This window comes from Mobula hypostoma, chromosome 20, assembly GCF_963921235.1.
Source record: "Mobula hypostoma chromosome 20, sMobHyp1.1, whole genome shotgun sequence".
Classification (NCBI taxonomy): domain Eukaryota; kingdom Metazoa; phylum Chordata; class Chondrichthyes; order Myliobatiformes; family Myliobatidae; genus Mobula; species Mobula hypostoma.
The window spans coordinates 6,660,848-6,686,627 of record NC_086116.1 but is presented as its reverse complement, the minus strand read 5'-3'; the positions used below and the strand labels follow the sequence as shown (position 1 = coordinate 6,686,627).

Sequence of the window (25,780 nt, the reverse complement as noted above, 5' to 3'; positions counted from 1 at the left end):
AGTGAATGAAGTGAATGAAGAAACTCATCAGATACTTCCCTTGCCCAAGCCTCTTCAGTCTACCCTGGTCCACTCCAACCATGGCCACTTCACTTGTCCCTGCCTTATTTTTATTTGCCCTTTTTCATGTTGCCAAATAAAGCCAAAATCCTGTGAAAGCTCCTTTTTCTTAAAAGAAAACATCTGTCTGTCCACGACCTCCCCAGTTCAACTGTGACTGTGCCACCTCTTGGAAAAGTGAAAGTAAAAGGTACATTCTCTTCATCCTTGTAATCTCCCTTTCCAAAAGGGCAGCAGATGAGTTGACCAGGTTCAGAGTTCATTCAACTTCTGGCACGATAGGATTAAATGGATCCAGTGGAAGTTGGAAGATTAGCTGATATAGAATGATAGAGCAAGTTCCATCATGACTCCCTCTCCTACTTTTGTTAACTCTGCTTATGTTATAGACACATGGAAAACCTACAGCACAATACAGACCCTTCGGCCCACAAGCTGTGTCGAACATGTCCTTACCTTAGAAATTACCCATAGCCCTCTATTTTTCTGAGCTCTATGTACCTATCCAGGAGTCTCTCAAAAGACCCTATCGTTTCCGCCTCCATCACCGTCACCGGCAGCCCATTCCATGCACTCACCATTCACTGCGTTAGAATCTTACCCGACATCTCCTCTGTACCTGCTTCCAAGCACCTTAAAACTGTGCCCTCTCATGCTAGCCATTTCAGCCCTGGGAAAAAGCCTCTGACTATCCACACGATCAATGCCTCTCATCATCTTATATACCTCTATCAGGTCATCTCTCATCTTCTGTTGCTCCAAGGAGAAAAGGCTGAGTTCACTCAATCTATTCTCATAAGGCATGCTCCCCAATCCAGGCAACATCCTCGTAAATCTCCTCTGCACCCTTTCTATGGCTTCCACATCCTTCCTGTAGTGAGGCAACCACTTCAACAGGAACTTGGCTTCCCACCATTTCAAGCCAAGTTCAATGTTCCTAAAGGAATGCCAAATGGTTGCATGAGAAGCGTTTGCATCCTTTCTACAGGAAGGAGGGGAGGAGGAGGGAGGGAACATTGACTCAGCCCATGACAGGCCTGCGTCGGGCATTTTCATGCCTTACAAGGCGCAGATTGGAAGTCTGTGTGGGGCGCCACTCCTCACACAGACACTAGAGCAATGTGTGATTAAGTGCCTTGCTCAAGGACACAAACACGCTGCCACAGCTGAGGCTTGAACTAGCGATCTTCAGATCACTAGACGAACGCCTTAACCACTTGGCCACGTGAAAGATACCAATAAGATTGAAATGGCAAAGGAAATTTACAAGGATGTTGCCAGGACTTGAGGATCTGAGTTATATGGAAAGGTTGAATAGGTTCCACGCTTGGAGCTTAGGCAAATGAGGGAAAGTTTGTTAGAGGCATACAAAATTTGAGTGGTATAGGTAGGGTAAATGCAAGCAGGCTTTTTCCATGGAGGTTGGGTGAGATGAGTACTAGAGGCCATAGGTCAAGGATGAAAAACTATTTAAGGTAAAGGTGGGGGAGAGGTAGAAAAAAAGAGTTCGCTCAGCATGTGGTGAGAGTTGCCAGTGGAAGCAAATTTGATTCTGGCATTCAGAAGTTTAAGTACATGAATGGGAAGGGTATGGAGGGCTATGGCCCCCATGCAGGTCAATGGGACAACAGTTCAGCCTGTTTACCTGCTGTAGTGCTCCATGACTCCAAGTCGGATTTCTTTTTAAAGTTCATAGCAAGCCGGTACAAATACAGAAAAAAAAGCTGACATTCGTGCAGTTTAGGATTTTTCAAAACTCACTGCAGGTTAACTCCAAAATGTTTCATTTGAACCATCTCCAATGTGCAACCTGCCGCACAGCCATCACTATTCGCGCACCTGGCGAGTTCAGCTTTGACACACTGATTGGACGTCTCGCTACAATTACTGCCACATGTTTATATTGGCCCAGAGACAGTAATTGTGACACAACCCTGAGTTTACACAAGGGGTGTAGTTCAATAAACAACTAGGATCACAATGGAGTAATCCCACTTTAGTTTTTCTATTGCATTTCATAAGTACAATATAAAAGAAAACTTTTTGCTTTTACACTGGGATATTATTTTTTAAATGTATCCATGTTTGTTTGCTTGTTAAAAAAGGATTTCTATAATTTTTCTTTACAATGAATATCCAAAACCTATACTTATAACTAATGGTTTTAAATGCTGACAGTATTTATTTTAATAATTTAAGACTGCATAAGCATCAACAAAAAGTGCAAACATTATTCAACAATTCTTCTTAAAATTTGTTTTGTTCAAGACAAAATATTCAGTGGTTATCACGTGTAATTCCCCTACAAAAATAGCTTCAGACGAGATTCATGATTGTTCCCCAACTATTTACAGTACACAAGAGCCACTTCAGATATATACATTTCCACTATATTTTAGACCTCAGCACACCAGGCATTTAGCAGCAGTAATGTAACCAGGATGAATACAAGATCTGGCTCACGCTCAAGAAGGAACGAGCCTCAGCTGTTACATAACACTTCACAGAATCACCAACCCCGCTGCCTTGGCAACAACTAAAAATAGGCTTCACTGAGGCTGCCGTCTCCTCAGTTTGGGTAACAATTGTCTGGCAGGGCCTGGGGACAGGGTTCAGGGATGATGAGGCCGTGGAAGGCAGGAGTGAAGACGGAGGAGAAGGAATTAAGCCCAGAATTTACTCGCACCAAGAGCACAAGAGTTACTAAGTAATTCAAAAGCATTCCAGGATCACCGAAGTGGTGGATGTGGGTTTGATTTCAACTTTTAAGAGAAATTTGGATAACTGCATGGATGGCAGGGGTATGGAGGACTATGGTACAGGTCAATGGCTCTAGGCAGAATAATCTCTCAGCACAGACTGGATGCTCTATGACTACAATCTCTTCTGTTGTGACTCTGAGGGAAAGATAATTTATTATTCTTAAATTCACATTTGACTCACTAGGACAGGGGACTTACAGCTTGTATCTACTGTCAATGCAAACCTTTTACTTAGGGCAGCTTTAATTATTTCTTTGAAGCTGTCACTCATTCACTACTCATTCTGGTTAATTAATTCATGAAATTCCGGACGGAAGGAAAAAAAAAGGGGAAGAAGGGGTGAACAAAAGTGGGCATTTTTCCCACAACCTGTGTCGCGTCATCAACATAAATATCAGAGGGGAGTGGTTGAACTCTGCAACGAATGATAGTGAGCCCTTCAGCATACAGAGTCTGGAGTCCGAAAGCATTATGAGCATACAGAGTTAACAGCAGGATTCTTCACAGTGTGGAGGAATAGTGGATTCTTAGATCCATGTCCATAGATCCCTCAAAGTTGTCAGGGTGGTTAAGAAGGCATATGGTGTGTTGACTTCCATTCGTCAGGGGAGTTCAAGAGTTGAGAGAGAATGTTCCTGCTCTACAAAACCCTGGTTCGACCACTCATGGAATATCGCATTCAGCTCTGGTCACCTCATTACAGGAAGGACGTGGAAGCTTCTGAGAGGGTACGGAGAAGAATTACCAGGATTGGAGAGCGTGTCTTATGAGAAAATGGCGGGTGAGGTAGGGCTTTTCTCTTTGGAGCAATGGAAGATGAAAGGAAATTTGATAGAGGTATACATGATAAGAGGCATAGACTGAGTGGACAGCCATTGACTTTTTACCCCAGACGTGGAAATGACTAATGCCTGAAGGCACTATTTTAAGGAGATTGAAGAAAATATCGGGGGAAATGTCAAGAGATAAAGTTTTTTATTTGACAGAGTGGTAGGTGCGTAAAACATGCTGTCAGGTTTGGTGGTAGAGGCAGATACATTAGGGCATTTGAGAAACTCTTAGATAGGCACATGGATGATAGAAAACAGACAGCTGTGTAGGAAGGAAGGGCGGGTTAGATTGACTTGGACGTAGATTAAAGAGTCAGCACAATATTGTGGGCCAAAAGGCCTGGTCTGTGCTGCAGCATTCTAAATACACCAATTCCAGTCCTGAGAAGTTCCAAGCTTTTAGAAGATGGATCTCTGGAAGACATTTGGAGATCAGAAGATCAATTTAGTTTCAAAACTCTTGTTTCAGGGCAAGTAATTTTAGAGCTCAAGACTTCTCTTCAGCTCCAGAGACAATTCAAAGGACAGGGCCTATGCTGCCCAGCACAACATTTTGAGTGTGTGTGTGTGTGTGGGGTGGGGGGCAGGGGAAGGAAGAAAGAGAAGACGTGGGGCAAGGAAGAGGGTCTGTGTGACCACCTTTAGGATGTACCGGCTGGTGACCGGAGCAGCTCTGGGGACCTACTTAAATCCCTCTCCACTCCGATCGCCAGTCCTGCCTGGGATCCGGTCGGGCAGAACCCCACTGTGGCAGCTGGCTCCAGAGACAGGAACCGGCCCAGCTGTGCCTCCGGAACCAGCGCCGGAATGCCGGGATAGAAGAGTGGGAAGGGGGCCGGATACCAACACTTCTCCAAGCTGCCCTTGTCCAGGAGGGTCAAGTAGGGAACAGCTGCAGAGGGGGCGATGAAATAAAGAGGCAGGCAGAACGGGGGCTGCTGGCCCAGGTTGGGCATCCCGCCAGTCCCCACTGGGCAAAGAGCAAGGTCACAGCCGAACTCAGGGCCGGTCACTTTCACCCTCTTTGCTGGGGGGTCCGCAGGCTCTGGTTTAATCCGGACAGCGAGGTCGCCGTGGCGAGTTCCAGCTGGCGGGCCAAGCCCCTGCCTTCCCCGCCCCTCGGCCTGCTCGCCTTCGCCGCCGTAGCCGCTGTCGGTATCCGTATCACTGCTGCGCTGGTGGTGCTCCGCTGCCCTCCGAATCACCGGCACGCAGTTCTCCCTGCCGCGCCCACACTCCCTCGCTCTGTCACCAGCCCCCCCACAGCCGGCAGACCATTCCCCTCCGCTGGGCGCGGGCTGCGTGGCTGCTCGGTGCAGGTGGCTGAGGAGCTGATCCTGGGACGACCCGCCCTCACAGCCAGACAGGTGCTGCAAAACCTCCTGGGCACAGGTTTGGAACCCAGAGTAGAACGCATCCAGGTCCGACCTCTTGGGTACCTTCAGCGTAGTGTCCCCTTCAAAACAACAAAAACAAAGCAGTGTTAATGGCGGGGCTCTTGGCTGAGTGGAGGAACAGAGAGATCTTGTGGTCCACAACACAAATAAGGAGGTGGCGATTGAACTTTACAATAAATTCCAGTGAGCTCTTCAGCATACAAAGAGACTGGAGTCCTAAAATGTTACAAACTTACAGGGTTAATGGCAGGCTTCTTAGCGGCATGGAGGAGCATTCATAGATCCCTCAACACTGCCACGCAAGTTGATAGGGTGGGAAAAGAAGGCGTATGGTATGTTGGCCTCCATTGGTTGGGGAACTGAGTGGAAGAAACATGAGGTAATGTTGCAGCTCTATAAAAGTTTGGTTAGACTACAGTCCGAATGATCGGCTCAGTTCTGGTTGCCGCATCACCAGAACTATGTGGAAGCTACGTGGAGGAAGAGAAGATGGCGCCGCGACGGCAGCACGCGCGGCCACTTCGGTGGTGATGTCTGCTGTCAAGTAGGGGACCGTGCACAACTCTGATTTGATGGAGACAGATATGAGAGTACGGAGGAACATCTGGAAAACTTCTGAAATGCCCGCTTCGCTGCCGCTGCTACTGTGTAGTAACCAGAATCTCCGGAGCAGAAGGCCCCGAAATCCTCGGCTTTGCTTGTTTCAGCGGCCGGGGTGAGGTCGAAGGCACTCGGCAGAGGATGGCGCTCGGGAGGCTGTATCGGAGGGGCTGGTTGGAGGCTCAAAGTTTTCACACGGATGGACTCAGTGTCGGTTCTGGTCGGTTGCTTCCAAGGCATCGGCAAGTTGATGGTGCCTGGAGATTTATGGCAGGGAGTTTCTCCCTTTTGCCGCCTGCTATCGGGGACTCGGGAGTTGATCGACTCGGGGAATTTCAGACTTTATTTACTGTGCCCATGGTTTGTTCTTCATCAAATTATGGTATTGCTCTGCACTGCTGTAACTGTATGTTATAATTATGTGGTTCTGTCAGTGTTAGTCTTTGGTTTGTCCTGTTTTCTGTGATATCACTCCGGAGAAACATTGTATCATTTCTTAATGCATGTATGCGTTTCTAAATGACAATAAAAGAGGACTGAGTGTTCTCATAATCTAAAAAAAACAGCTTTAGAGAGGTTGGAGAGGAGGTTTACCGGGATGCTGCTTGGATTAGCGAGCGTTGAGCAAGCTGGAACTCTTCTCGCAGGAGCAAAGGAAGATGAGAGGTGACTTAACAGAGTCAAAGATCGAGTGGATAGACTGAGACTGCTTCCTAGGACTGAAATGGTCAAGACGAGGAGGTGTAATTTTAAAGTGATTGCGGAAAATTATGGAGCAGGGATGTTAAAGGAAGGGTTCCCCCCCCCAAAAAAAAACAGAATGGTAGGTGTATGGACCATAAACAGCCGAATTACCCCATTCTCCTACCTTCTCCCCATAACCTTTAACACCCTTACTAATTAACTTACCAGCTTCCTGCTTTAAATACACCCAATGACATGGCCTCCATTGCAGTCTATGGCAATGAGTTCCACAGACTCACCACCCCTTGGCTAAAGAAATCCCTTGGTAGAGAGGCCTCCATCTCGGTTGTTCACCGTTCAAAGGATTTCTATGAGATCCCCCCCCCCCCCATTCTTCCGAACTCTAGCGAGCAGAGGCCCAGAGTCAAATGTATTAACCCTTTCATGCCTAGGATCATTCTTGTGAATCTCAAGGCCAGTACACCATTTCTGACATAAGGAGACCAAAGCTGCCGACAATACTCCAAATGCAGCCTGACCAATGACTTGTATTGCTGAGGCTTTATAACCTTGCTTTTATATTCCAGTCCTCTTGTAGAATTCTATCTTCCAAAACAAATGCACCCAATCAAAGTGCACCTTGATCTCTGTGCAGCAATCCACCCTTGCAGAAGCCAAGCCCATACAAGCCGCTTTAACAGCTCTTTCACTCAAAGGGCCAGATCAGACGGTAAACACAAGCTTGCCTGCATAACTCCACTTTCTAATGTCTTAATGTTTATTTAGCCACGCATGTGCAATTTATGTTATTTTAAGCTTGTGCAAGTTTATGCATTGTGCTGCAAAATGCTAATTTTCATGACATTTATACCCTAGGCATGTATGCCCAAGATAATCCACCTGAATTGGAACCAACTCTTGCTCTGCAGCTTTATAATTACATACCACAGACTCAGGTGCACACCATAACACTTTAAAAACCTATTTTTTTTAAAAAACCTGTCCTTTCCCCTCAGAAAGCAGGTTCTTAAATTAATCCTTGTCTTTCCCCCATGATACTGCCCTCGCCAGAGAGGGTAATGTCAGTCCAGGCCCTGTACAATTTTAGGCACCTTAGTAGGAGTGTGGAATGAGCTGCCGGAGGAAGTGTGGGTTTGATTTCAGCATTTAAGAGAAGTTTCGCTAAGTTCATGGATGGGAGTGGAATGGAGGTCTGTGGTTCAGGTACAGGTTGATGGGGACTAAAGGGAATAATAGTTCAGCATAGACTAGATGGGCAGAAGGGCCTGTTTTCATGCTGCCTCTATGACCATCTCAATTAAAATATTTCATCAGCTGCCTCTGTTCCAGAGTCAGCAACCTCTACCTTTTCAATTTTTCCCTCATAGCTAGATCGTTTTTTACTGCCAGCTTCCTCGGAAATTCCCCCCTCTATCCTCTCCGCTTCAGATCCTTCCTGTAATGTGGTGACCAAAACCACAGGCAAACACTGAGCTGCAGGCCAGCTGCTGGTTTAGAAGGTTCTTGCATAACTGCCCTACTGCACTGATTCAAGGCCTGACTAGTGAAGGGAGACATTCCACACCAGGTCAGTGATAATCCAATGTGTTATTCTCCTCTGCATCCTGGGTGTTTTTTTTAAAAATAATAACAGAAAGGAGTCACCATCACCCCATCGTCTACCTGTCCTACTGCCTTGAGGGAACTGTGAGCACACATCCACACAGCTCTTCCACTAGAACCCCATATGTATTCCAGACCTGTTCCGCTTTCCCCAGATGAATTCTTTCTCCTCTCCAGAGTGAATTCCATTTGCCAATTAACTAATTAATTTATATCTTCCTTCAGTTAACAACTTCCTTCCTCACTATTTGCAATCCTGCCAATTTTGTGCAATCGGCAGACTGAAGCATGATCCGGTAATTAAGTGCAAATCATATTGACTTTTAAGTCCATCAGACATAGAAGCAGAATTAAACTATTCAGCCCATCAGATCTGCTCCACTATTTTATCACAGTGGATTTAACATCCCTCTCAACTCCATTCTCCTGCCTTCTCGCCGTAGCCTATGACACCCTTGCTAATCAAGGACGTAGTGAACTCCACTTTAAATATACCCAACAGTTTGGCCTCCACAGCCATCTGTGGCAGTGAATTCCACAGACTCACCAGCCCCCAGCTAAAGAAATTCCTCCACATCTTTGTTCTAAGGGGTTATACAGATTATAATCACACAAGAGAGAATCCAGTAGCACTGCCTGTAGAACAGCACTGCAAGCAACATGCAGAGATTGTTTCCTGGACAGAGAAGATGTTTCCAACAGCGGGTGGAATCTAAGACCAGAGGGCACAGGCTCAGGACAGAAGGATGTCTTTTTTGAAAAGCAGTGAAGAGGAATTTCTTTAGCCAGAGGCCAGTGACTCTGTGGAATTAATTGCCACAGATGGCTCTAGTGGTCAAGTCATTGGGTATACATAACGTGGAGGTTGTTAGGTTCTAGATTAATAAGGGCAAAGGTTACAGGGCGAAGGCAAGAGAACAGGGTTGGAAGAGGTAATAATAAATTAGACATAATGGAAGGATAGAGCAGACTTGATGGGCTGAATAGCCTATTTCCTACGTCTTATGGTCTCAAACAGCCTTTCTGTCACAGACATTTTAACAAACAATTTTCCACCTTCTAACACCAGGCTAATGATAATCCAATGTGTCACACTCTTCTGCATTCCGGGGGTTTTACAGAAATGTGACACCATGTCAAAGCCCTTGTTAAAATTCAAGTGTCCCACAAAACAGCGCACTTCCTCAACAAATCCACGTGGGCTGTTATTGATTAACCTACGTCTGAATAGAAGAATGGGTGAGTTCTTCCTCGCAGGGGAACAATTATGCCGAAACTTAAGAAAAACATTGATTTAGACCAGGGTTCGCATCCTGGGGCCATGAACCACTCAGTTAATGGCAGGGGTCCATAGCATAAAAATTGTTGGGAACCCCCTCAAGACACAGGAGCAGAATTGGGTCATTTAGCCCATCGAATCTGCTCTGGCATTCCACCATGGCTAACTTATTATCCTTCTCAAACCTATTCGCCTGCCTTCTCCTTGTAACCCTTACTAATGAAGAACTTATGGATCTCCACTTTAATATGCCCAGTGAGTTGGCCTGAGGCATGAATTCCACTGATTCACATTACTGCACATTGCCACATTACTATTTGCAGAAACTTCTTGGCCACCTATCTGCTGGCTTGTCCCACACCTTCAACTCAAATTTGGAATTTAAAAAAAAACTCAGTTGCTACTGAGCACCAAAAAAATGGATTAGAATTGCGAAAGGTGCTTCATAAATGCTTAAATATCACGTTACCATGCACACACTACAATGACCTGGATCCCTACAGTGCTGTGGGAGCAGTTTCTCCAGGTGAGCTGCAGCAGTAACTCAAAAGAGACAGCGAGCTCACCACCACCATCTCAAAGACACACAGAGTGGCCAACATTGCTCAGCTCCCCCCTCATGAAAGATTTAAATAAAGCTTACCATTCTGCAAAGCAATTATCCTGTGGTGTTGCTGTTCCGTCAAAGTAGTTAAAGCCTTCAAGTGTTTCAGCGTTAACTCTAAAACTACAGCCTTCTCCAGGTGACCGAGTGTCTTGAGTTGGGAGCCAGGACAGAAAGGAATACATTTTAATTTTAAATCACTCCGTCAAATGCAAATACAATCAAAGCCCCAACATAGTTCAAAAATGTAACACTAAATTAAGAGGAACTGCTTGTCTTAACGGGTGGTCATTAAAACAATTTAAAACGTGTTTCAGTGTAGCCCAAAGACTTACTAACAGCGCACGTGATTTTAATTGTGTTTCACTGGTACAGGTCAAACTTTGAATTCTATGAATAAGCGGGGGGGGGGGGGGATCAGTCAGCACCGATGTTAATTGGACACCACTTTTCCAGAACGAAATACTTCGTTCCCAAGAGAGCAGATAGCTTACCGTCAGTTTCAGATGTTCAGGAAGGAGATCCTTAAGCTGCGAAATGCATTCGTTAATCCTATCACGTCTTTTCTTTTCAATCAGTCTATGCGGTAATTTGTAGGTTTCCTAAAAATTCGTGAAGTCGGGAAACAGCAGAGATGACAATTACAAAGGCGGCAGAAGGATTGCAGATGTTATAGCACCGCATTCAAAGGTGTGCCGAGCTGTTACAGGCGATGTAACATACACTCCAACGTGCAGTATTACTAAAAACTCGGAATAACAGCAACCACCAAACATCTGTCTCAACACTTTAGTGAAAACTGCTTGCCTTACCTTGCTCTCTTCTCGCTTCACCCCCCGTTTTGACTTGCACCTGAGCATCGAATGGTATTCAACACTGTCAAGTGTAAAATAGTAAAGTTGAGACAGGACCATAAAGGGTTAATGTATACCGGGGGGGGGGTAAATTTAATGCACACAAAAAAACTCACCCAATAAAGTCTGCATTTTCTAATAACTTCCGTTCTGTTAAGCAAGTGGACGGTGGTAAGCGAGGTATACCGTCCTGCATTCTGTGCCCTGGGGGAGGAGATTGCAAAGTGCAGTTAGAATAAGACCCTCGCCGTGATATATATTCCCTAATGCAGCGGCGTGTACAGTATCCAGAATACACAGCTTTGAGTTCGGGTCCCGTTGACTGGACTCCCCCTCTCTCCGTGTCAACCGGGCTGTTTCCTAGTCTGCATTGCCCGGACAGACGTGCACGCAGTTTATGTCGCAAACGAAGCGCAGGCGCACCGAGAAAACCCCGAGCACTTCCCAACACACGTGTGGCGCCCAACACCGACCAGGAAAGCTGCCCACGTTCAGAGGATTGGGAGAAGGGGAGGAGGCAGGGGCACAGACAGCACCTTCGTTGTGTCAACCCCTCCTTCGACACAATGTACAGCACCAAGTGAAGGATTGTGTAGTTCGGCCCCAAGTGCCCTGCTGTAGCGAGTCCTTCAGTATCTCAGCGCAGCGCTGCCCTTCCCCGGCCGAGTTACTGATCTTTACCAACAGCTTGGGGAGAGCGGGCATCCTGGCAAGTCAGAAAATTCATTGCTCGCCAGGTCCATTGGACTTCCTTAATTTTGTGCACTGGAAATTATAGCTGCGTTCACAGGTATACTGCATACTGGAGTTTGGTGTGTGCTTTTCCACCGCACATACAGTATATTTTTAAAAAAACATAAATTTGGATAAATTAACATTGCTGACGTAACACGGGGTTGGCATTGGTGAGAGATGAGCGGCCTTGGGCTCCAGCAGTTTCCGCACGGCTGAAAAGGGCGACAGCCAAGTTCCCGGTTCTCTGCTGTTCGATCATTTCTCAGTAGCAGGACACACGTCTGTCAACGTGATGGAAGGTCAATTTACCAGTCCTCTAGTCTACCTATTTTTGTAAAAATCTGTTCGCCGCATGCGTTTTCAAGGCAATTAGACATCCCCAGACGAGTGTCTGCCTCTGCGCGCACACATGGAACGTGTCACGGGCAATTTATACTGTTGGTGAAGCGGTGTTACTGCTGTATTTCTGTGTGAACTGTCATTGACACGTTTGCAAAATCACCAACACACCGTGTTGGCGGTGGTATTCCAGAATGTGCTTCAAGGGACGTCCCGTATCTACCCCGATTTACACAATTAAAACGCAGTTTTTAAAGGATGCACCAACAAAGATTCTATTTCTGAATCTTGATGCAGACACCGGCTAATATACAGTTTCCAAAACCAAAACTAAAAACAGTTTTTTTCCCCCACTATCGCCGTCGTCAATAAAATAACTGATCTGAGGCGGCAGGTAGATTTTAAACACGTAAAGTAAACGGGAGGTCATCTTCTCCGTCATTTCAGAGCACCGCCCGGACTAACAGTGAATGATTATTAATCCGAGGCCGCAGCGGTTTAAAATGCAGCTGTTGTAGGCGATGGCTTCACTGTTGACAGGTCAGTGCACGGACACGCCGTGGGTGTGATAATGCGCGACGTGGTACCGTCATGTGCGTTCGGAGCAATTAAAACCTTTCCCCACGCCGCTAATGCAGGCGTTGGCAAAGTGTGTAAACATGAACTCTGAAAGCCCTGCCAAATTCAAGTATTACTTTTCGGCTGTGAGGAATGATTCAGTGCCAGCACCTAACTAAAGTGCAAAACTAGTGCGAGAGAAATGGGAATATTTAGTTAATCTGGGGGGGGGGGGAGAACAGACTTATTTGTGTGTCTGGTCATTGCAAACAGCGTAACGTGCACATCCATGCAAAACTCAAGGGCGCGGAAGTGTAACAGTCCGGATACAAGAATGAGGGAAGTGTCTGCTTGAGCTGTGCAGACCGTGTTCGCGATTTGAGAACAGCGGCGTGCTGTGAGTAGAATGGGGGAGACACCAGTAATACCACGGGTCCTGCCCGGGTTATACAGCTGGTAAACGCGAACGGGAGTACAGGGGCCGGCGGGATGGATTTGCTGACTGCTGGCATCTCCTGCAGGCTGTTTGAGTCAAATGCGCAGATTTAACCTGGATGTCCAAAGTTTTAATTAAAATATACTGGCAATTGGCTGCATTTTTTTTGACTTGCAAACTGGTCGAAAACAACCCTGTCGTAAGATGGGGAATTGCGATCAATGTAGCATTTTAAATTTAACTCTTGCGCTGCAAATGACCCCAAGGCTTTGTGGAGCAAAATATGAGAGGTTGCAGAAACTTTCATACTTTATGCCATATATATGACATTCTTCTGCAACAGACAAGGACATTCGATCCATCAAGCCTATACTGTCAAGTCATTTCAGTCAGTCCCATTCCCTCATGTCACCTCTTGCACTGATGGGTTATAATTGGAATGAAATTAGGAAGCATTTCATCACACAAAATATCCGAAAACCAGACCTCATTCTAAGTGCCAATGATATTTAAGTCAGAAATTTTTGAAAGGAAAGGGTGCCCTGGAATATGAAGAAAAGACAATGGCCCATCGTTTTCATACACAAATTTCTTCCTTTTTAACTCAAACATTCAAACACACACACATAATGATCACACATTGTATCAGTGTTCACTGTGGAAGACACAAGCAGATGTGTGTGAAGGAAGAGAAGTGGGTGCAGTTACTGTTACAAGGGAGAAGGTGCTCGAAAAGCTGAAAGACCTAAAGGTACATAAGTCACCCAGACCAGATGAACTGCACCCTAGAGTTCTGAAAGAGGTAGCATTAGAGATTGTGGCGGCATTAGCAATGATCTTTCAAAAATCATTGGACTCTGGCATGGTTCCAGAGGACTGGGAAATTGCAAATGTCACTCCACTCTTTAAGAAAGGAGGAAAGCAGCAGAAAAGAGATTATAGACCAGTTAGCCTGACCTCAGTGGTTGGGAAGATGTTGGAGTCAGTTATTAAGGATGAGATGATGGTGACACAGGGCGAGGTAGGACAAAGTCAGCATGGTTTCCTTAAGGGAAAATCTTGCCTGACGAACCTGTTGGAATCCTTTGAGGAGGTTAAAAGTACGATAGATAAAAGGGATGCAGTAGATGTTGTATATTTGGACTTTCAGAAAGCCTTTGACAAGGTGCCACACATGAGGCTGCTTACCAAGTTAGGAGCCCATGGTATTACAGGAAAATGACTAACACGGTTAGAGCATTGGCTGATTGGTAGGAGGCAGCGAGTGGGAATAAAAGGATCCTTTTCTGGTTGGCTGCCAGTGACTAGTGGTGTTCCACAGGGGTTGGTGTTGGGGCCATTTCTTTTTATGCTGTATATAAATGATTTAGATGATGGAATAGTTGGGTTTGTTGCCAAGTTTGCAGATGATATGAAGATTGGTGGAGGGGCAGGTAGTGTTGAGGAAACAGGTGGGATGAAGAAGGACTTAGACAGATTAAGACAATGGGCAAAAAAGTGGCAAATGAAATACAATGTTGGAAAATTCATGGTCATGCACTTTGGTAGAAATAAATGTGCAGACTATTTTCTAAATGGGAAGAAAATCCAAAAATCTGAGATTCAAAGGGACTTGGGAGTCCTTGAGCAGAACACCCTAAAGGTTAATTTGCAGGTTGAGTCGGTGGTGAGGAAGGCAAATGCCATGTTCGCATTCATTTCAAGAGGTCTAGAATACAAGAGCAGGGATGTGATGCTGAGACTTTATAAGGCACTGGTGAGGCCTCACCTTGAGTATTGTGAACAGTTTTGGGCTCCTCATCTAAGAAAAGATGAGCTGGCATTGGAGAGGGTCCAGAGATGGTTCACAAGGATGATTCCAGGAATGAAAGGGTTATCATACGAGGAACATTTGATGGCTCTGGGTCTGTACTCAATGGAGTTTAGAAGGCTGAGGGGAGATCTCATTGAAAGCTTTCAAATGTTGAAAGGCCTAGACAGAGTAGATGTGGAAAGGATGTTTCCCATGGTGGGGGAGTATAGGACAAGAGGGCACAGCCTCAGGATAGAGGGGCACCCATTTAAAACAGAAATGCAGAGAAATTTCTTTAGAAGGAGGGTGGTGAATTTGTGGAATTTGTTACCACAGGCAGCTGTGAAGACCAGGTCGTTAGGTGTATTTAAGGCAGAGATTAACAGGTTCTTGATTGGACACGGCATCAAAGGGTGCGGGGTGAAGGCCAGGGATGGGGCTGAGGAGGGGAAAGATGATCAGCCATGACTGAATGGCAGAGGAGACTCGATGGGCCAAACGGCCTAATTCTGTTCCAATGTCTTATAATCTCACATCCAATTCTGCACCTTTCCCACCAAGTACATTACAGCCCATCAAACTCACCATCATACACAACGCAGAGGGAGGAGAATCTGCAGAAGCTGTAATCTGGAAAAAGGAAACAAAGTGCTGGAGGAACTCAGCAGGTCAGGAAGCAACTGTGAAGATGGTCAATGTTTTGGGTTGAATCCCTCCATCAGATTGACAATCACTGTCCATCTATCTGACTCCACAGACAGTGATTTACTCCAGCTTTCTGCACCATGCCCAGCACACTGTACCACACTCAGCCTTCCAGCTCCCGAACTGTCCAGTTCATCCCAATCAACTCTTCACCCTTTCACAGTATACAGTACCCCACCCAGCTCGCCAACCTCCCAAATTCAGCTTGTTTAATTGGACACCTGGTGCTGTAACATTTGAAACATAGAAACATAGAAACATAGAAAATAGGTGCAGGAGTAGGCCATTCGGCCCTTCGAGCCTGCACCGCCATTTATTATGATCATGGCTGATCATCCAACTCAGAACCCCGCCCCAGCCTTCCCTCCATACCCCCTGACCCCTGTAGCCACAAGGGCCATATCCAACTCCCTCTTAAACATAGCCAATGAACTGGCCTCAACAGTTTGCTGTGGCAGAGAATTCCACAGATTCACCACTCTCTGTGTGAAGAAGTTTTTCCTAATCTCGGTCCTAAAAGGCTTCCCCTCTATCCTCAAACTGTGACCCCTCGTTCTGGACTTCCCCAACATCGGGAACAATCTTCCTGCATCTAGCCTGTCCAATCCCTTCAAGATCTTATACGTTTCAATCAGATCCCCCCTCAATCTTCTAAATTCCAACGAGTACAAGCCCAGTTCATCCAGTCTTTCTTCATATGAAAGTCCTGCCATCCCAGGAATCAATCTGGTGAACCTTCTTTGTACTCCCTCTATGGCAAAGATGTCTTTCCTCAGATTAGGGGACCAAAACTGCACACAATACTCCAGGTGTGGTCTCACCAAGGCCTTGTACAACTGCAGTAGTACCTCCCTGCTCCTGTACTCGAATCCTCTCGCTATAAATGCCAGCATACCATTCGCCTTTTTCACCACCTGCTGTACCTGCATGTCCACTTTCAATGACTGGTGTATAATGACACCCAGGTCTCGTTGCGCCTCCCCTTTTCCTCATCGGCCACCATTCAGATAATAATCTGTTTTCCTATTTTTGCCACCAAAGTGGATAACTTCACATTTATCCACATTAAATTGCATCTGCCATGAGTTTGCCCACTCACCCAACCTATCCAAGTCACCCTGCATCCTCTTAGCATCCTCCTCACTGCTAACACTGCCACCCAGCTTCGTGTCATCCGCAAACTTGGAGATGCTGCATTTAATTCCCTCATCCAAGTCATTAATATATATTGTAAACAACTGGGGTCCCAGCACTGAGCCTTGCGGTACCCCACTAGTCACCACCTGCCATTCTGAAAAGGTCCCGTTTATTCCCACTCTTTGCTTCCTGTCTGCTAACCAATTCTCCACCCACACCAATACCTTACCCCCAATACCGTGTGCTTTAAGTTTGCACACTAATCTCCTGTGTGCAGTGACATGGCAGTCTGCAGGAGCTCGCCAGTACTTTCTGGTGCACGTGAAACTCTAGTCTGCATCACATGCGAGCATCTGCAGGGGAGGTAATTTCAGAAGCCCTGTGCACCAGTTGCATGTAACCTGAGGTGACTGAAGTCACGTCTACACCTTCTGAAAGGGAGGGACTCATTGCTACAGCCACTGTTGCAACCACAGCCCCGTCCACAAACATAGGAGATGGCTCCCTGTCACTAGCTGTTGCTCCAAAATTCCCTGTAGGAGTGTTTGGCAGCAGGGAAGAACACAGCATTCCCTGGAAAAGGGAGAGGACACGAGAAACAGTACAAGATGTTTAATGACCTCATGCATAGGTGGAGTGAAAGTGGTGGATGCAGGTTCGATTTAACATTTAAGAAAAATTTGGATGAGAGGGCAGAGCTGTTACGGCGCTTAACAGCCACTCCTTCGAGCTCGTCTGCAGAAACAGCTTAATTTCTACCTTTGATCTCTCTTTTTCCTTTTCATTGTAGATGGGTTCCCTTTGGAGACCCTGACCTGGAGTTACACTCAGTCTTTGGTTTTTTGCAGTGATGGGGCCTGCCCCCAGGGGCTCATGACCGGCCATTTTTCGAAATCCTAAGGACACGGCCTAGAAGACGAGGACACCTTCGAGGTTCCAAGGCTTCGCAGATCTGTGGCAAGCCGATTCTACGTTGGTGCCAGTGACTGAATCATCACAGGAGAAGGCGGAACAGCATGAATGGTGGATCGGCTGTTGGCAGCTCTGTACTCAGCGAATTGCATACTCTCTCACTGTCTCATTGGTGGAGGAGAGTTTCTTGCTGATCCTCGAGTCAGAGAACTCGGGGGGAAAAACGACGCAGCAGACTTTATCATTGCAAATCAGCAAATTGTTGTGTTTACGTCTTCCTTCTTGCTGAGTGAGACCTCTCTGCCACTTTATTCGGGAGAGGGGAGAGAGAGAGCACCTGTGGTATGTCGAATTGTCAGGTGAACAATTAGCTTTTGTTGTACTGCAGATCATCGTCTCTATTGGGGGCTTTGCTGCTGCTTGCTTGGTGGGTGGAGGGTGCTGATGCTTTTTGCTGAATGGGTGCTGGTGGGGGAGGGTTGTTGCTTTGCTGCTGCTTGTACGTGGGAGGGTGGAGTGGGGGGGCTTTGGGTTTCTAACATTTTTGCTGTCACATATTCTTTGGGGCACTCTTCTGTTTTGTGGATGTCTGTGAAGAACAAGAATTTCAGGATGTATATTGTATACATTTCTCCGATATTACATGGAACTATTGGAGGGCTATGTTCCATGATGGGACTAGGCAGAATAACAGTTCTCCATGGACTTGATGGGCCAAAGGGCCTGTTTCAGTGCTGTAGTGCTCTGTGACTCTGTATTCAGAATCAGAAGCGGTTTCTTTATCACTGACGTATGTGGAGAAATTTTTGCTTTTGCTGCAGCAGATACAAAAATTACTATAATGACAAATTCTGATGTTTTTGATCCAAGATTCTTTCAGGAGTCAAGGAAGAAACATAAAACATGGTGCTTCACAATTGTTTTATTAAGAGCTAATAGAACAAAGAAAATCAGAAATGGACAGTAGCAGGAATCTAAGAACAAAGAAGAAAGGAAAGGGAAAGATGGCAGACGAATGTTTTCAGCCCTTCTTACTATAGATAAGAGACATTCCTTTCAAATTTGTAGATAAGAGTTAACCAATCAGATAGCCCCTATTCAAATAACGCAATACCCAGGGGCATCAAGAAGGAGACAGAACCATAACCACTAGGGGGCACATAGAACAATTGCATATACATGCTGTCACTACTAAACATACTAAACAATTACATGTATTTTGTTAGTTATATAAAATACAGGCAGGAATAAATTGTTAAACTTCAAGGAAAATAGCAATTAAACAGTGTAATCCAGCAATAATTTACAGAAGTTAAGTACTGTATAAGACAAATAACAAGCAACAGCAAATGCATGTCTGAGAAAACTATCCTCCCTAGCTGTTTCATACATTAACCACACCCTACTGTCAAAAGCAAACTAAAAGTCAACACTCTGTTGATACTACAAATCCAGAATCAAAACAGGACATGCTGCAAATGTTCGTTAGGTCAGACAGCATCTGAATCCATCAACAGTCCAACCTAAAATCTAAATAACCTGCAGTCACTGGCATGACTCACACACCCGTCTCACGGCGTGCTCATACCTCCTACAGGCTCACCATGTTGCTTGGCAGACGGTCGCATCTTCACTCCAATTCTCCTTCATCCCACAGGTCCTGATGGACAGATGATTTAAACATCAACCAATTATTTCGACTCACTCCTCGCCATTGCCCTGGTCTTCTCAGTTCCACCATCCAGCAGTTTTGTCCATAGAATATGGAGGAGGCTCCCCAGTCACTTGGTCTGACCCTCATGGCTACCAGCTCAGATAATGGAGCACCATGGGCTGTCGAGGGAGGGTGGGCCGTTGGTGGAGCATGAGAGGCCTGTATTCCAAGAATGGAAAAGCCTACGTAAAGTAATAAATACAGCCCAGACCATCACAGGAAAAGCCCTCTCTACCATTGAGCACATATACGAGGGATTCTACCACAGGAAAGCAGCATCCCTCATCAAAGACCTTCACCATTCAGGCCGTTCTCTATTCTCATCACTACCACAGGGAAGGAGGAACAGGAACCTTAGGTCCTATGCCACCAGTTTCAGGAACCGTTATTACCTTTTAACCATCAGGCTCCTGAACCAGTGTGGATAACATCACAAATCTCAACATTGAGCTGATTCCATAACCTTTGGGCTCTACAACTCATGTGCTCAATATTATCTATTCATTTATTATTTGGGGTTTTTTGTGTATTTGTACATTTGACTTCTTTTGCATATTGCTTGTTCATCAGTCTTTGAGTGTATTTTTTCATTGATTCCATTGTATTTCTTTGTACTATTATGAATGTCTTCAAGAAAATTAATTTCAGTGTAGCATACGCTGACATATACATACTTTGCTAATAAATTTACTTTGAACTGAACATTCTCCGAGGCTCAAACACATACACCAGTTCTGGTTGTAAGTCTGAGGGGTGGACTCCTGTGCCCAGCTCACAGCTAATGTCACCCACAGTCTGCAGGAGGAATTCAATGGGTCGAGCAGCATCTGTAGGGGGAAAGGAATTGGTGACATTTTGAGTTAAACACCCTGTATCAGTTCCTCCGACAGATTTTACTCGACCTGCTGAGCTCCTCTAGCAGATTGTTTGTAGCTCCGGATTCCAGTATCTGCAGTCTCCTGCATTGTACATCATGTTTGGAGAGTTGTGGGACATGGGCATCCAGCCTTTAAGTCTCGCATATGGCTTGGCTATCCGGAGAGAAAGTGGAGAGCAGCTCCATGCACCCAACCAGTGGTCGGGACATCTACTGGCTGAGTATCTTCTTTCATTACAGCATGGGCAGACTGCAGACAACGAGAATCAGAATCGGAGTCTGGTGTATTATCACTGATATATGCCATGAAATTTGTTGTATAGTACAGCACAAAACCTAAACATTATCTTAAGTTACGAAAATCAATAAATAGTGCAAACGAGGAATGGTGAGACAGCGTTCATGGACCATTCAGAAATCTGATGGCAGAAGGAAAGGAGCTGTTTCTGAAATGTTGAGTGTAAACCCTCTCTGATGGCGGTAATATGAAGAGGGCATGTCTCGGATGTTAATCATGGACACTGCCTTCTTGAGGCATCGTCTTTTAAAGATGTCCTTGGTGATGGTAAGGATTGTGCCCATGATGGAGCTGATTGAACCTACAACCCTCTGAAGCCTCTCTATCCTGTGCAAAGGAGCCTCCATACCAGGCAGTGACACAACCAGTCAGAATGCTCTCCATGGTACATCTGTACACATTTTGTTTTGTACCCAATCTCCTCAAACTCCTACTGCAGCAGAGCCACTGGTGCTGCAGCAAACTCTGGTCATTGATGCGTGGACTGCTACCATGATACCACTGGGATCCAGTGCCTTGTGGGCCCTCCAGAGGATTATTGGTGAGTGCTGCCCCAGCCCTGGAGGGTGTCCCGTCGAATCCGTAAGTGCTCTTCTTTCACACAGTGGTGCTCTTGACCCTGCCATGGTGATTTGGCCTCTGTTGATGTGGAAAACTGCAGACTGAAGTTCAGGTCACCTGAGCTTAGAGCTGTGTGACGTCTCCATTCCAGCAGCTTGGCTGAAGCAGGCGGAGGAAACCGGCACAACACTGGTAGGACAGGAGAAGCACAAAGGTGAAAGGTCAATGATCAGTGTTTCTTCTGCTGATTAGACTCATTACAGTATTTGGTGAGTTGATTTTGCTGGATTCCATGCTCCTGGGCGGGGATTGAGGAGAGTGACGATGACATGGGAGCTGAGGCTGGGAGTGAATACTCTCCCTCTTCACATATTTATGTTATTTAGAGAGTATGGATCCCATCACCCAGGACAGTGCCCTCTTCTCATTGCTACCATCAAGGAGGAGGTACAGGAGCATAAAGATACACACTTAGAGTTTCAGGAACAGCTTCTTCTCTTCGCCATTGGATTTCTGAATGGACAATTAACCCATTAATATTTCTTTTCCTCACTTTTTGCACTACTTAATTAATTTATTTTTTAGATTCAACATTCAAAGATTCAAAAAACTTTGTTGTCATTCTAACCGTACATCAGCTCTGCAGGGCAGAATGAGACAGCGTTCCTCAGGGGCAGTGCAATCATAACATAACAAATGCAACACTAAATAATAAACATAACAATAAATAGTAAAACACAACAGCCACATGTCAGTTAAATCAGTTATAAGTGTCCAGTGCAGGTTTAAAGTGTCTAAAGCAGAGTCAGGTAGAGCAGCTATTTAGCCGTCTTCTATATATACTTCTTATTGTGATTTATAGTTTTTATTATTATATATTGCAATGAAATGCAGCCGCAAATCAAAGAATTTCACGGCATATGCCGGTGATATTAAACCTGATTCTGAGGTACAGCGTGGAACAGGACTTTCTGGGCCCAAAAAGCTGCACCACCCAGGAACCCACCTATTTAACCCCAGCCTAGTTACAGGACAACTTACCATGACCAGTTAACCGACCAACCAGTATGTCGCTGGACTGCGGGAGAAAAATGGAGAACCGGTAGGAAACCCACACGGTCACAGGGATGCCCCTCATAACTTTATAAATCTCTATAAGGTCAGCTCTGAGCTTCCTGCATTACAGTGCGAATAAACCAGGCCTGACCAGTCTCTCCATATAACTACAGGTCTCCATTCTCAACAACTTCTTGGTGAATCTCTTCTGGACTATTGCTACAACATTCTTCCTCAGTCTGGCAACCTAAACTGCACACGGTGCTCCAAGTGCGGCCTAACCAATGTTCTGTACAGCTGCAAAATGACAGCCCAAATCTTGTACTCTTTGCCTTGACCTTTGAAGGCAAGCATACCAAATGCCTTTTGTCACTATCGAATCAACTTCTATCACCACTTTCAGGGACCTTTTGATTTATACCTCATAGTCCCTCTGTATATTGACACTCCCAAGGTCTCTGCCACTTACTCTACATGTCGTAACAGACTTTAACTTCTCAAACTTCTAAGTAAATGGATTATCAAAGTACACATAGTTCACTATATACAAACCTGAGATTCATTTTCTTGCAGTCATACTCAATAAATCCATAACAGAATAATAACCACAATAGAATCAATGAAAGTCTGCGCCAACTTGGGCGTCATCAGAGGTTGTAGGGGTTTGTGATGGTTCCTCCATGTCCTGACAGTCAAAGCAACCATAGAAGACGTTGATCTTATTTGGATGCGATGGCATACTGTCGCCAATGTCACTTGATTAAACTTTCTAAGAGGTAATAGTAATCAAGCCCTGCCACAATTTTCGAGCATCCTTCATTGATTCAATCTTTGTTCCTGAATTGCCACTTCACCCGTGAGGTGGCTTTCTAGAGATTGTACCTGGACCTCTTGTAGCTTTCTTGGTCACCAAGCCTGAATGCCTCTGATCTGGCTCTCAGCTGATTGCATATCTCCTGGTTCATCCAGGGCTTCTGATTAGGGAAAACTGTGAATGACTTTGTGGGGACACCACTTGTCTGCAACGGTTTTAATGAAGTCCATGACAACCAGGGTGTGTTCGTTAGGATCCACTAATGAGACCTTGAACACAGCCCAGTATACTGACTCGAAGCAATCCCAGAGCCGCTCCTCTGCCACCCGGGACCACCTCTTTGTTGTCCTCATCTCTGGAGCTTTCTTCTTTAGCCTCTGCCTCTATGCAGGTAGGCAGGAGAAGGTCAGCCAAGTGATCCAATTTACTGGAATGTAGTCTGGACAGGCTGCCTCGCCAAGCAAGCTGCTGTGTTATAGCCACAACTCTGGCCTCTCCTCAACAACATGAGGAACAAAGCAGGACAAACTCAGTCCCAGTGAATTACCACCTAATCAGTCTATTCTTACTTATAACAACACTAGGCTGGAAAGACTGAAGAGCAAATATATGAAGATGTTGCCAGGAGTCAAGGGACTTTGTTATGGAGAGAGGTTGATCAGGCTGGCAGTTCATGTATTGGAGTGTAGGGGAATAATGGGTGACCTTATGAAGGCACATGAATCCTGAGGGGCTTAGATAGGCTGAGTGTGCACAGTCTTCTTTTCCCAGGGTCAGGGAATCAAGAACTACAGGGCATAGGTTCAAGGTGAGAGAGGAGATTTAATAAAATCCCGAGATGCAACATTTTCACCCAGAGGGTGGTCAGTGTAATAATATAATACCACAACCTTCAGCAATGACAATAAATTTCTATTCTAATCACAAACAAGATTCTATTCTATTTTTCTATTCTGTTCTATTCTATGTGGAATGAGCTGTCAGCTGACAGAGGTTGAGGCAGGTACATCAACAACATTTCAAAGATACTTTGACAGTTTCAAGTTCCTGGGTGTCAAGATCTCTGAGGACTTAAGCTGGTCCCAACATATTGATGCAGCTATAAAGGTGGTAAGACAGTGACTATACTTTATTAGGAGTTTGAAGAGATTTTGCATGTCAACAAATACACTCAAAAACTTCTATAGTTGTACAGTGGAGAGCATTCTGACAGGCTGCATCACTGTCTGGTATGGAGGGGCTACTGCTCAGGACTGAAAGAAGCTGCAGATGGTTGTAAATTTAGTTGGCTTCATCTTGGGCACTAGCCTACAAAGTACCCAGGACATCTTCAGGGAGCGGTGTCTCAGAAAGGCAGCATCCATTATTAAGGACCTCCAGCACCCAGGACATGCCCTTTTCTCACTGTTACCATCAGATAGGAGGTACAGAAGCCTGAAGGAACACACTCAGCGATTCAGGAACAGCTTCCTCCCCTCTGCCATTTGATTCCTAAGTGGACATTGAATCCTTGGACACTACCTCACTTTTTTAATATTATTTCTGTTTTTGCATGATTTTTAATCTATTCAATATACATATACTTTATTTATTTATTTATTTGTTATTTTTCTTCTATTTTATATATTGCATTGAACTGCTGCTAAGTTAAATTTCACGACACATGCCAGTGATAATAAAACTGATTCTGATTCTGATACATGGATAGGAATGGTTTAGAGGGGTATGGGCCAAATGTGGGCAAATGGGACCAACTTAAATGGGAGTCATGGTCAGCATGGCCAGTTGGGCTGAATGGCCTGCTTTCTTGCTATATGACTCTATGATTCCATGTGGGAACTGTTCTGGAGACTCTGGACTTTTGGAATCAGTGCATCTATACAACCATTGCCACTTCTTACAAAAACTTCTTGTATGCTGATCAGAAGTTTCTGAGGAGTTACATGCTTTAATTGCTTAGAGAGGAATCTTGGTTGGCATGGATTAGTTGGGCTGAAGGGCTTGTTTCTGTACTGTATGATTCTATGACTCTATGCTGATGGAAACAGTCATCAACATTAATATGGAACAATACTTACTCACCAATGACCTGCTTACTGATGCCCAAATTGTGTTCGGTGGGAATTATGTGGATCCAGACATTATTGAAAGTTTGGTTCAAATACAAAGAAAAGAACAACATCCAAGAGGAAATGCTCGTGATATCAAGACAGCATTTATATTAGCTTTGCACCAAGAAGTCCCAATAATATTGACGACAATGGTAATCAGTGGTTAGAATCAAATCTTGCAAAAGGAAGATGCTTGAAATAGGTTCAGATCAACTCTCATACTCTGAAATTTCACTGCTAGAGCTCTTCTGGACAATACCTTGGGTTTACGCTTCATATAAAACTTTCCACCCTTGGTAATGTTGGGAGAAGTGGAGAAAATGTCATTGGTGGGTGATGTACAATCTTCAGTTCTGTTTGCAAATCCTTAGGCAATGAAGATGTCCATGCACAACATTCAGCATATAAAAAGGCAGCATATAAATTTCATACTACATAAGTGCCACTTAATGGCTATTTTTATTATGTGAGAGAATACAACCACATGTTCTTGATATTGAATGTTAAATCCCCCTCATCAACATCCTGGGACGGATTACCGTTTTCTTAAATCTGAAGGGTCAGTTGCATTTCTACAAGAGCAGAACAGAGGCCAGGGAGTCTGTTGGGATTTCCTAAAGCCTCTTCACCATTTACAGGGCTGGGTTCATTCCCCAACTTGCTTGGGCGAACAGTAATCCAACATTGGTTAGGAGCTTTGACAGCAACCAGGACAGATTGCTCTTTGGTCGTTCGTCCATCTTTGTGTGTGATGTTTCATTGATTCTATTGTGTTTCTTTGTATCTACAATGAATACATGAAAATGAATCTCTGGGTGATGTATACGTACTTTGATAATAAATTTACTTTGAACTTTGAAATCAACACACTTGATTGGCACCTTCTGCAAAGCCTTAAGTATTCACTAACCTTCACCATTTTCTCTTTCTAGCTGTAGTAGGTAAGCACTGTAGCAACTTGCTCTTTAATAACAGAACCCAAATCCATGACCTTTAGTTCTAAAATGATGAGGGAAACAGGTTCAAGGGAAGACTACGACTG

The 25,780-nt window shown here is 45.0% G+C and overlaps 1 protein-coding gene across 1 annotated transcript; it reads right to left on the bottom strand.

The window, feature by feature from the left end:
• Nucleotides 1-2,056: 2,056 nt before the first annotated feature.
• Nucleotides 2,057-11,513, bottom strand: bhlhe41 (basic helix-loop-helix family, member e41). Its single transcript, XM_063072107.1, has 6 exons — nucleotides 11,230-11,513; nucleotides 10,810-10,897; nucleotides 10,652-10,715; nucleotides 10,334-10,441; nucleotides 9,879-9,990; nucleotides 2,057-5,108 (listed from the first exon to the last, which is right to left on the bottom strand). The coding sequence occupies exons 2-6, from the start codon at nucleotides 10,887-10,889 to the stop codon at nucleotides 4,294-4,296; spliced, it is 1,179 nt and encodes a 392-aa protein (XP_062928177.1). The 5' UTR covers nucleotides 10,890-10,897; nucleotides 11,230-11,513; the 3' UTR covers nucleotides 2,057-4,293.
• Between the last annotated feature and the right edge of the window lie 14,267 nt (nucleotides 11,514-25,780).

Coding starts and splice junctions, on each gene's coding strand:
- bhlhe41 (XM_063072107.1), bottom strand. CDS start 10,889: ATGCAGGACGGTATACCTCGCTTACCACCGTCCACTTGCTTAACAGAA. Junction 10,716..10,809: donor GAAAATGCAGACTTTATTGG/GTGAGTTTTTTT, acceptor TACACTTGACAG/TGTTGAATACCATTCGATGC. Junction 5,109..9,878: donor GATAATTGCTTTGCAGAATG/GTAAGCTTTATT, acceptor GTTGTTTTGAAG/GGGACACTACGCTGAAGGTA.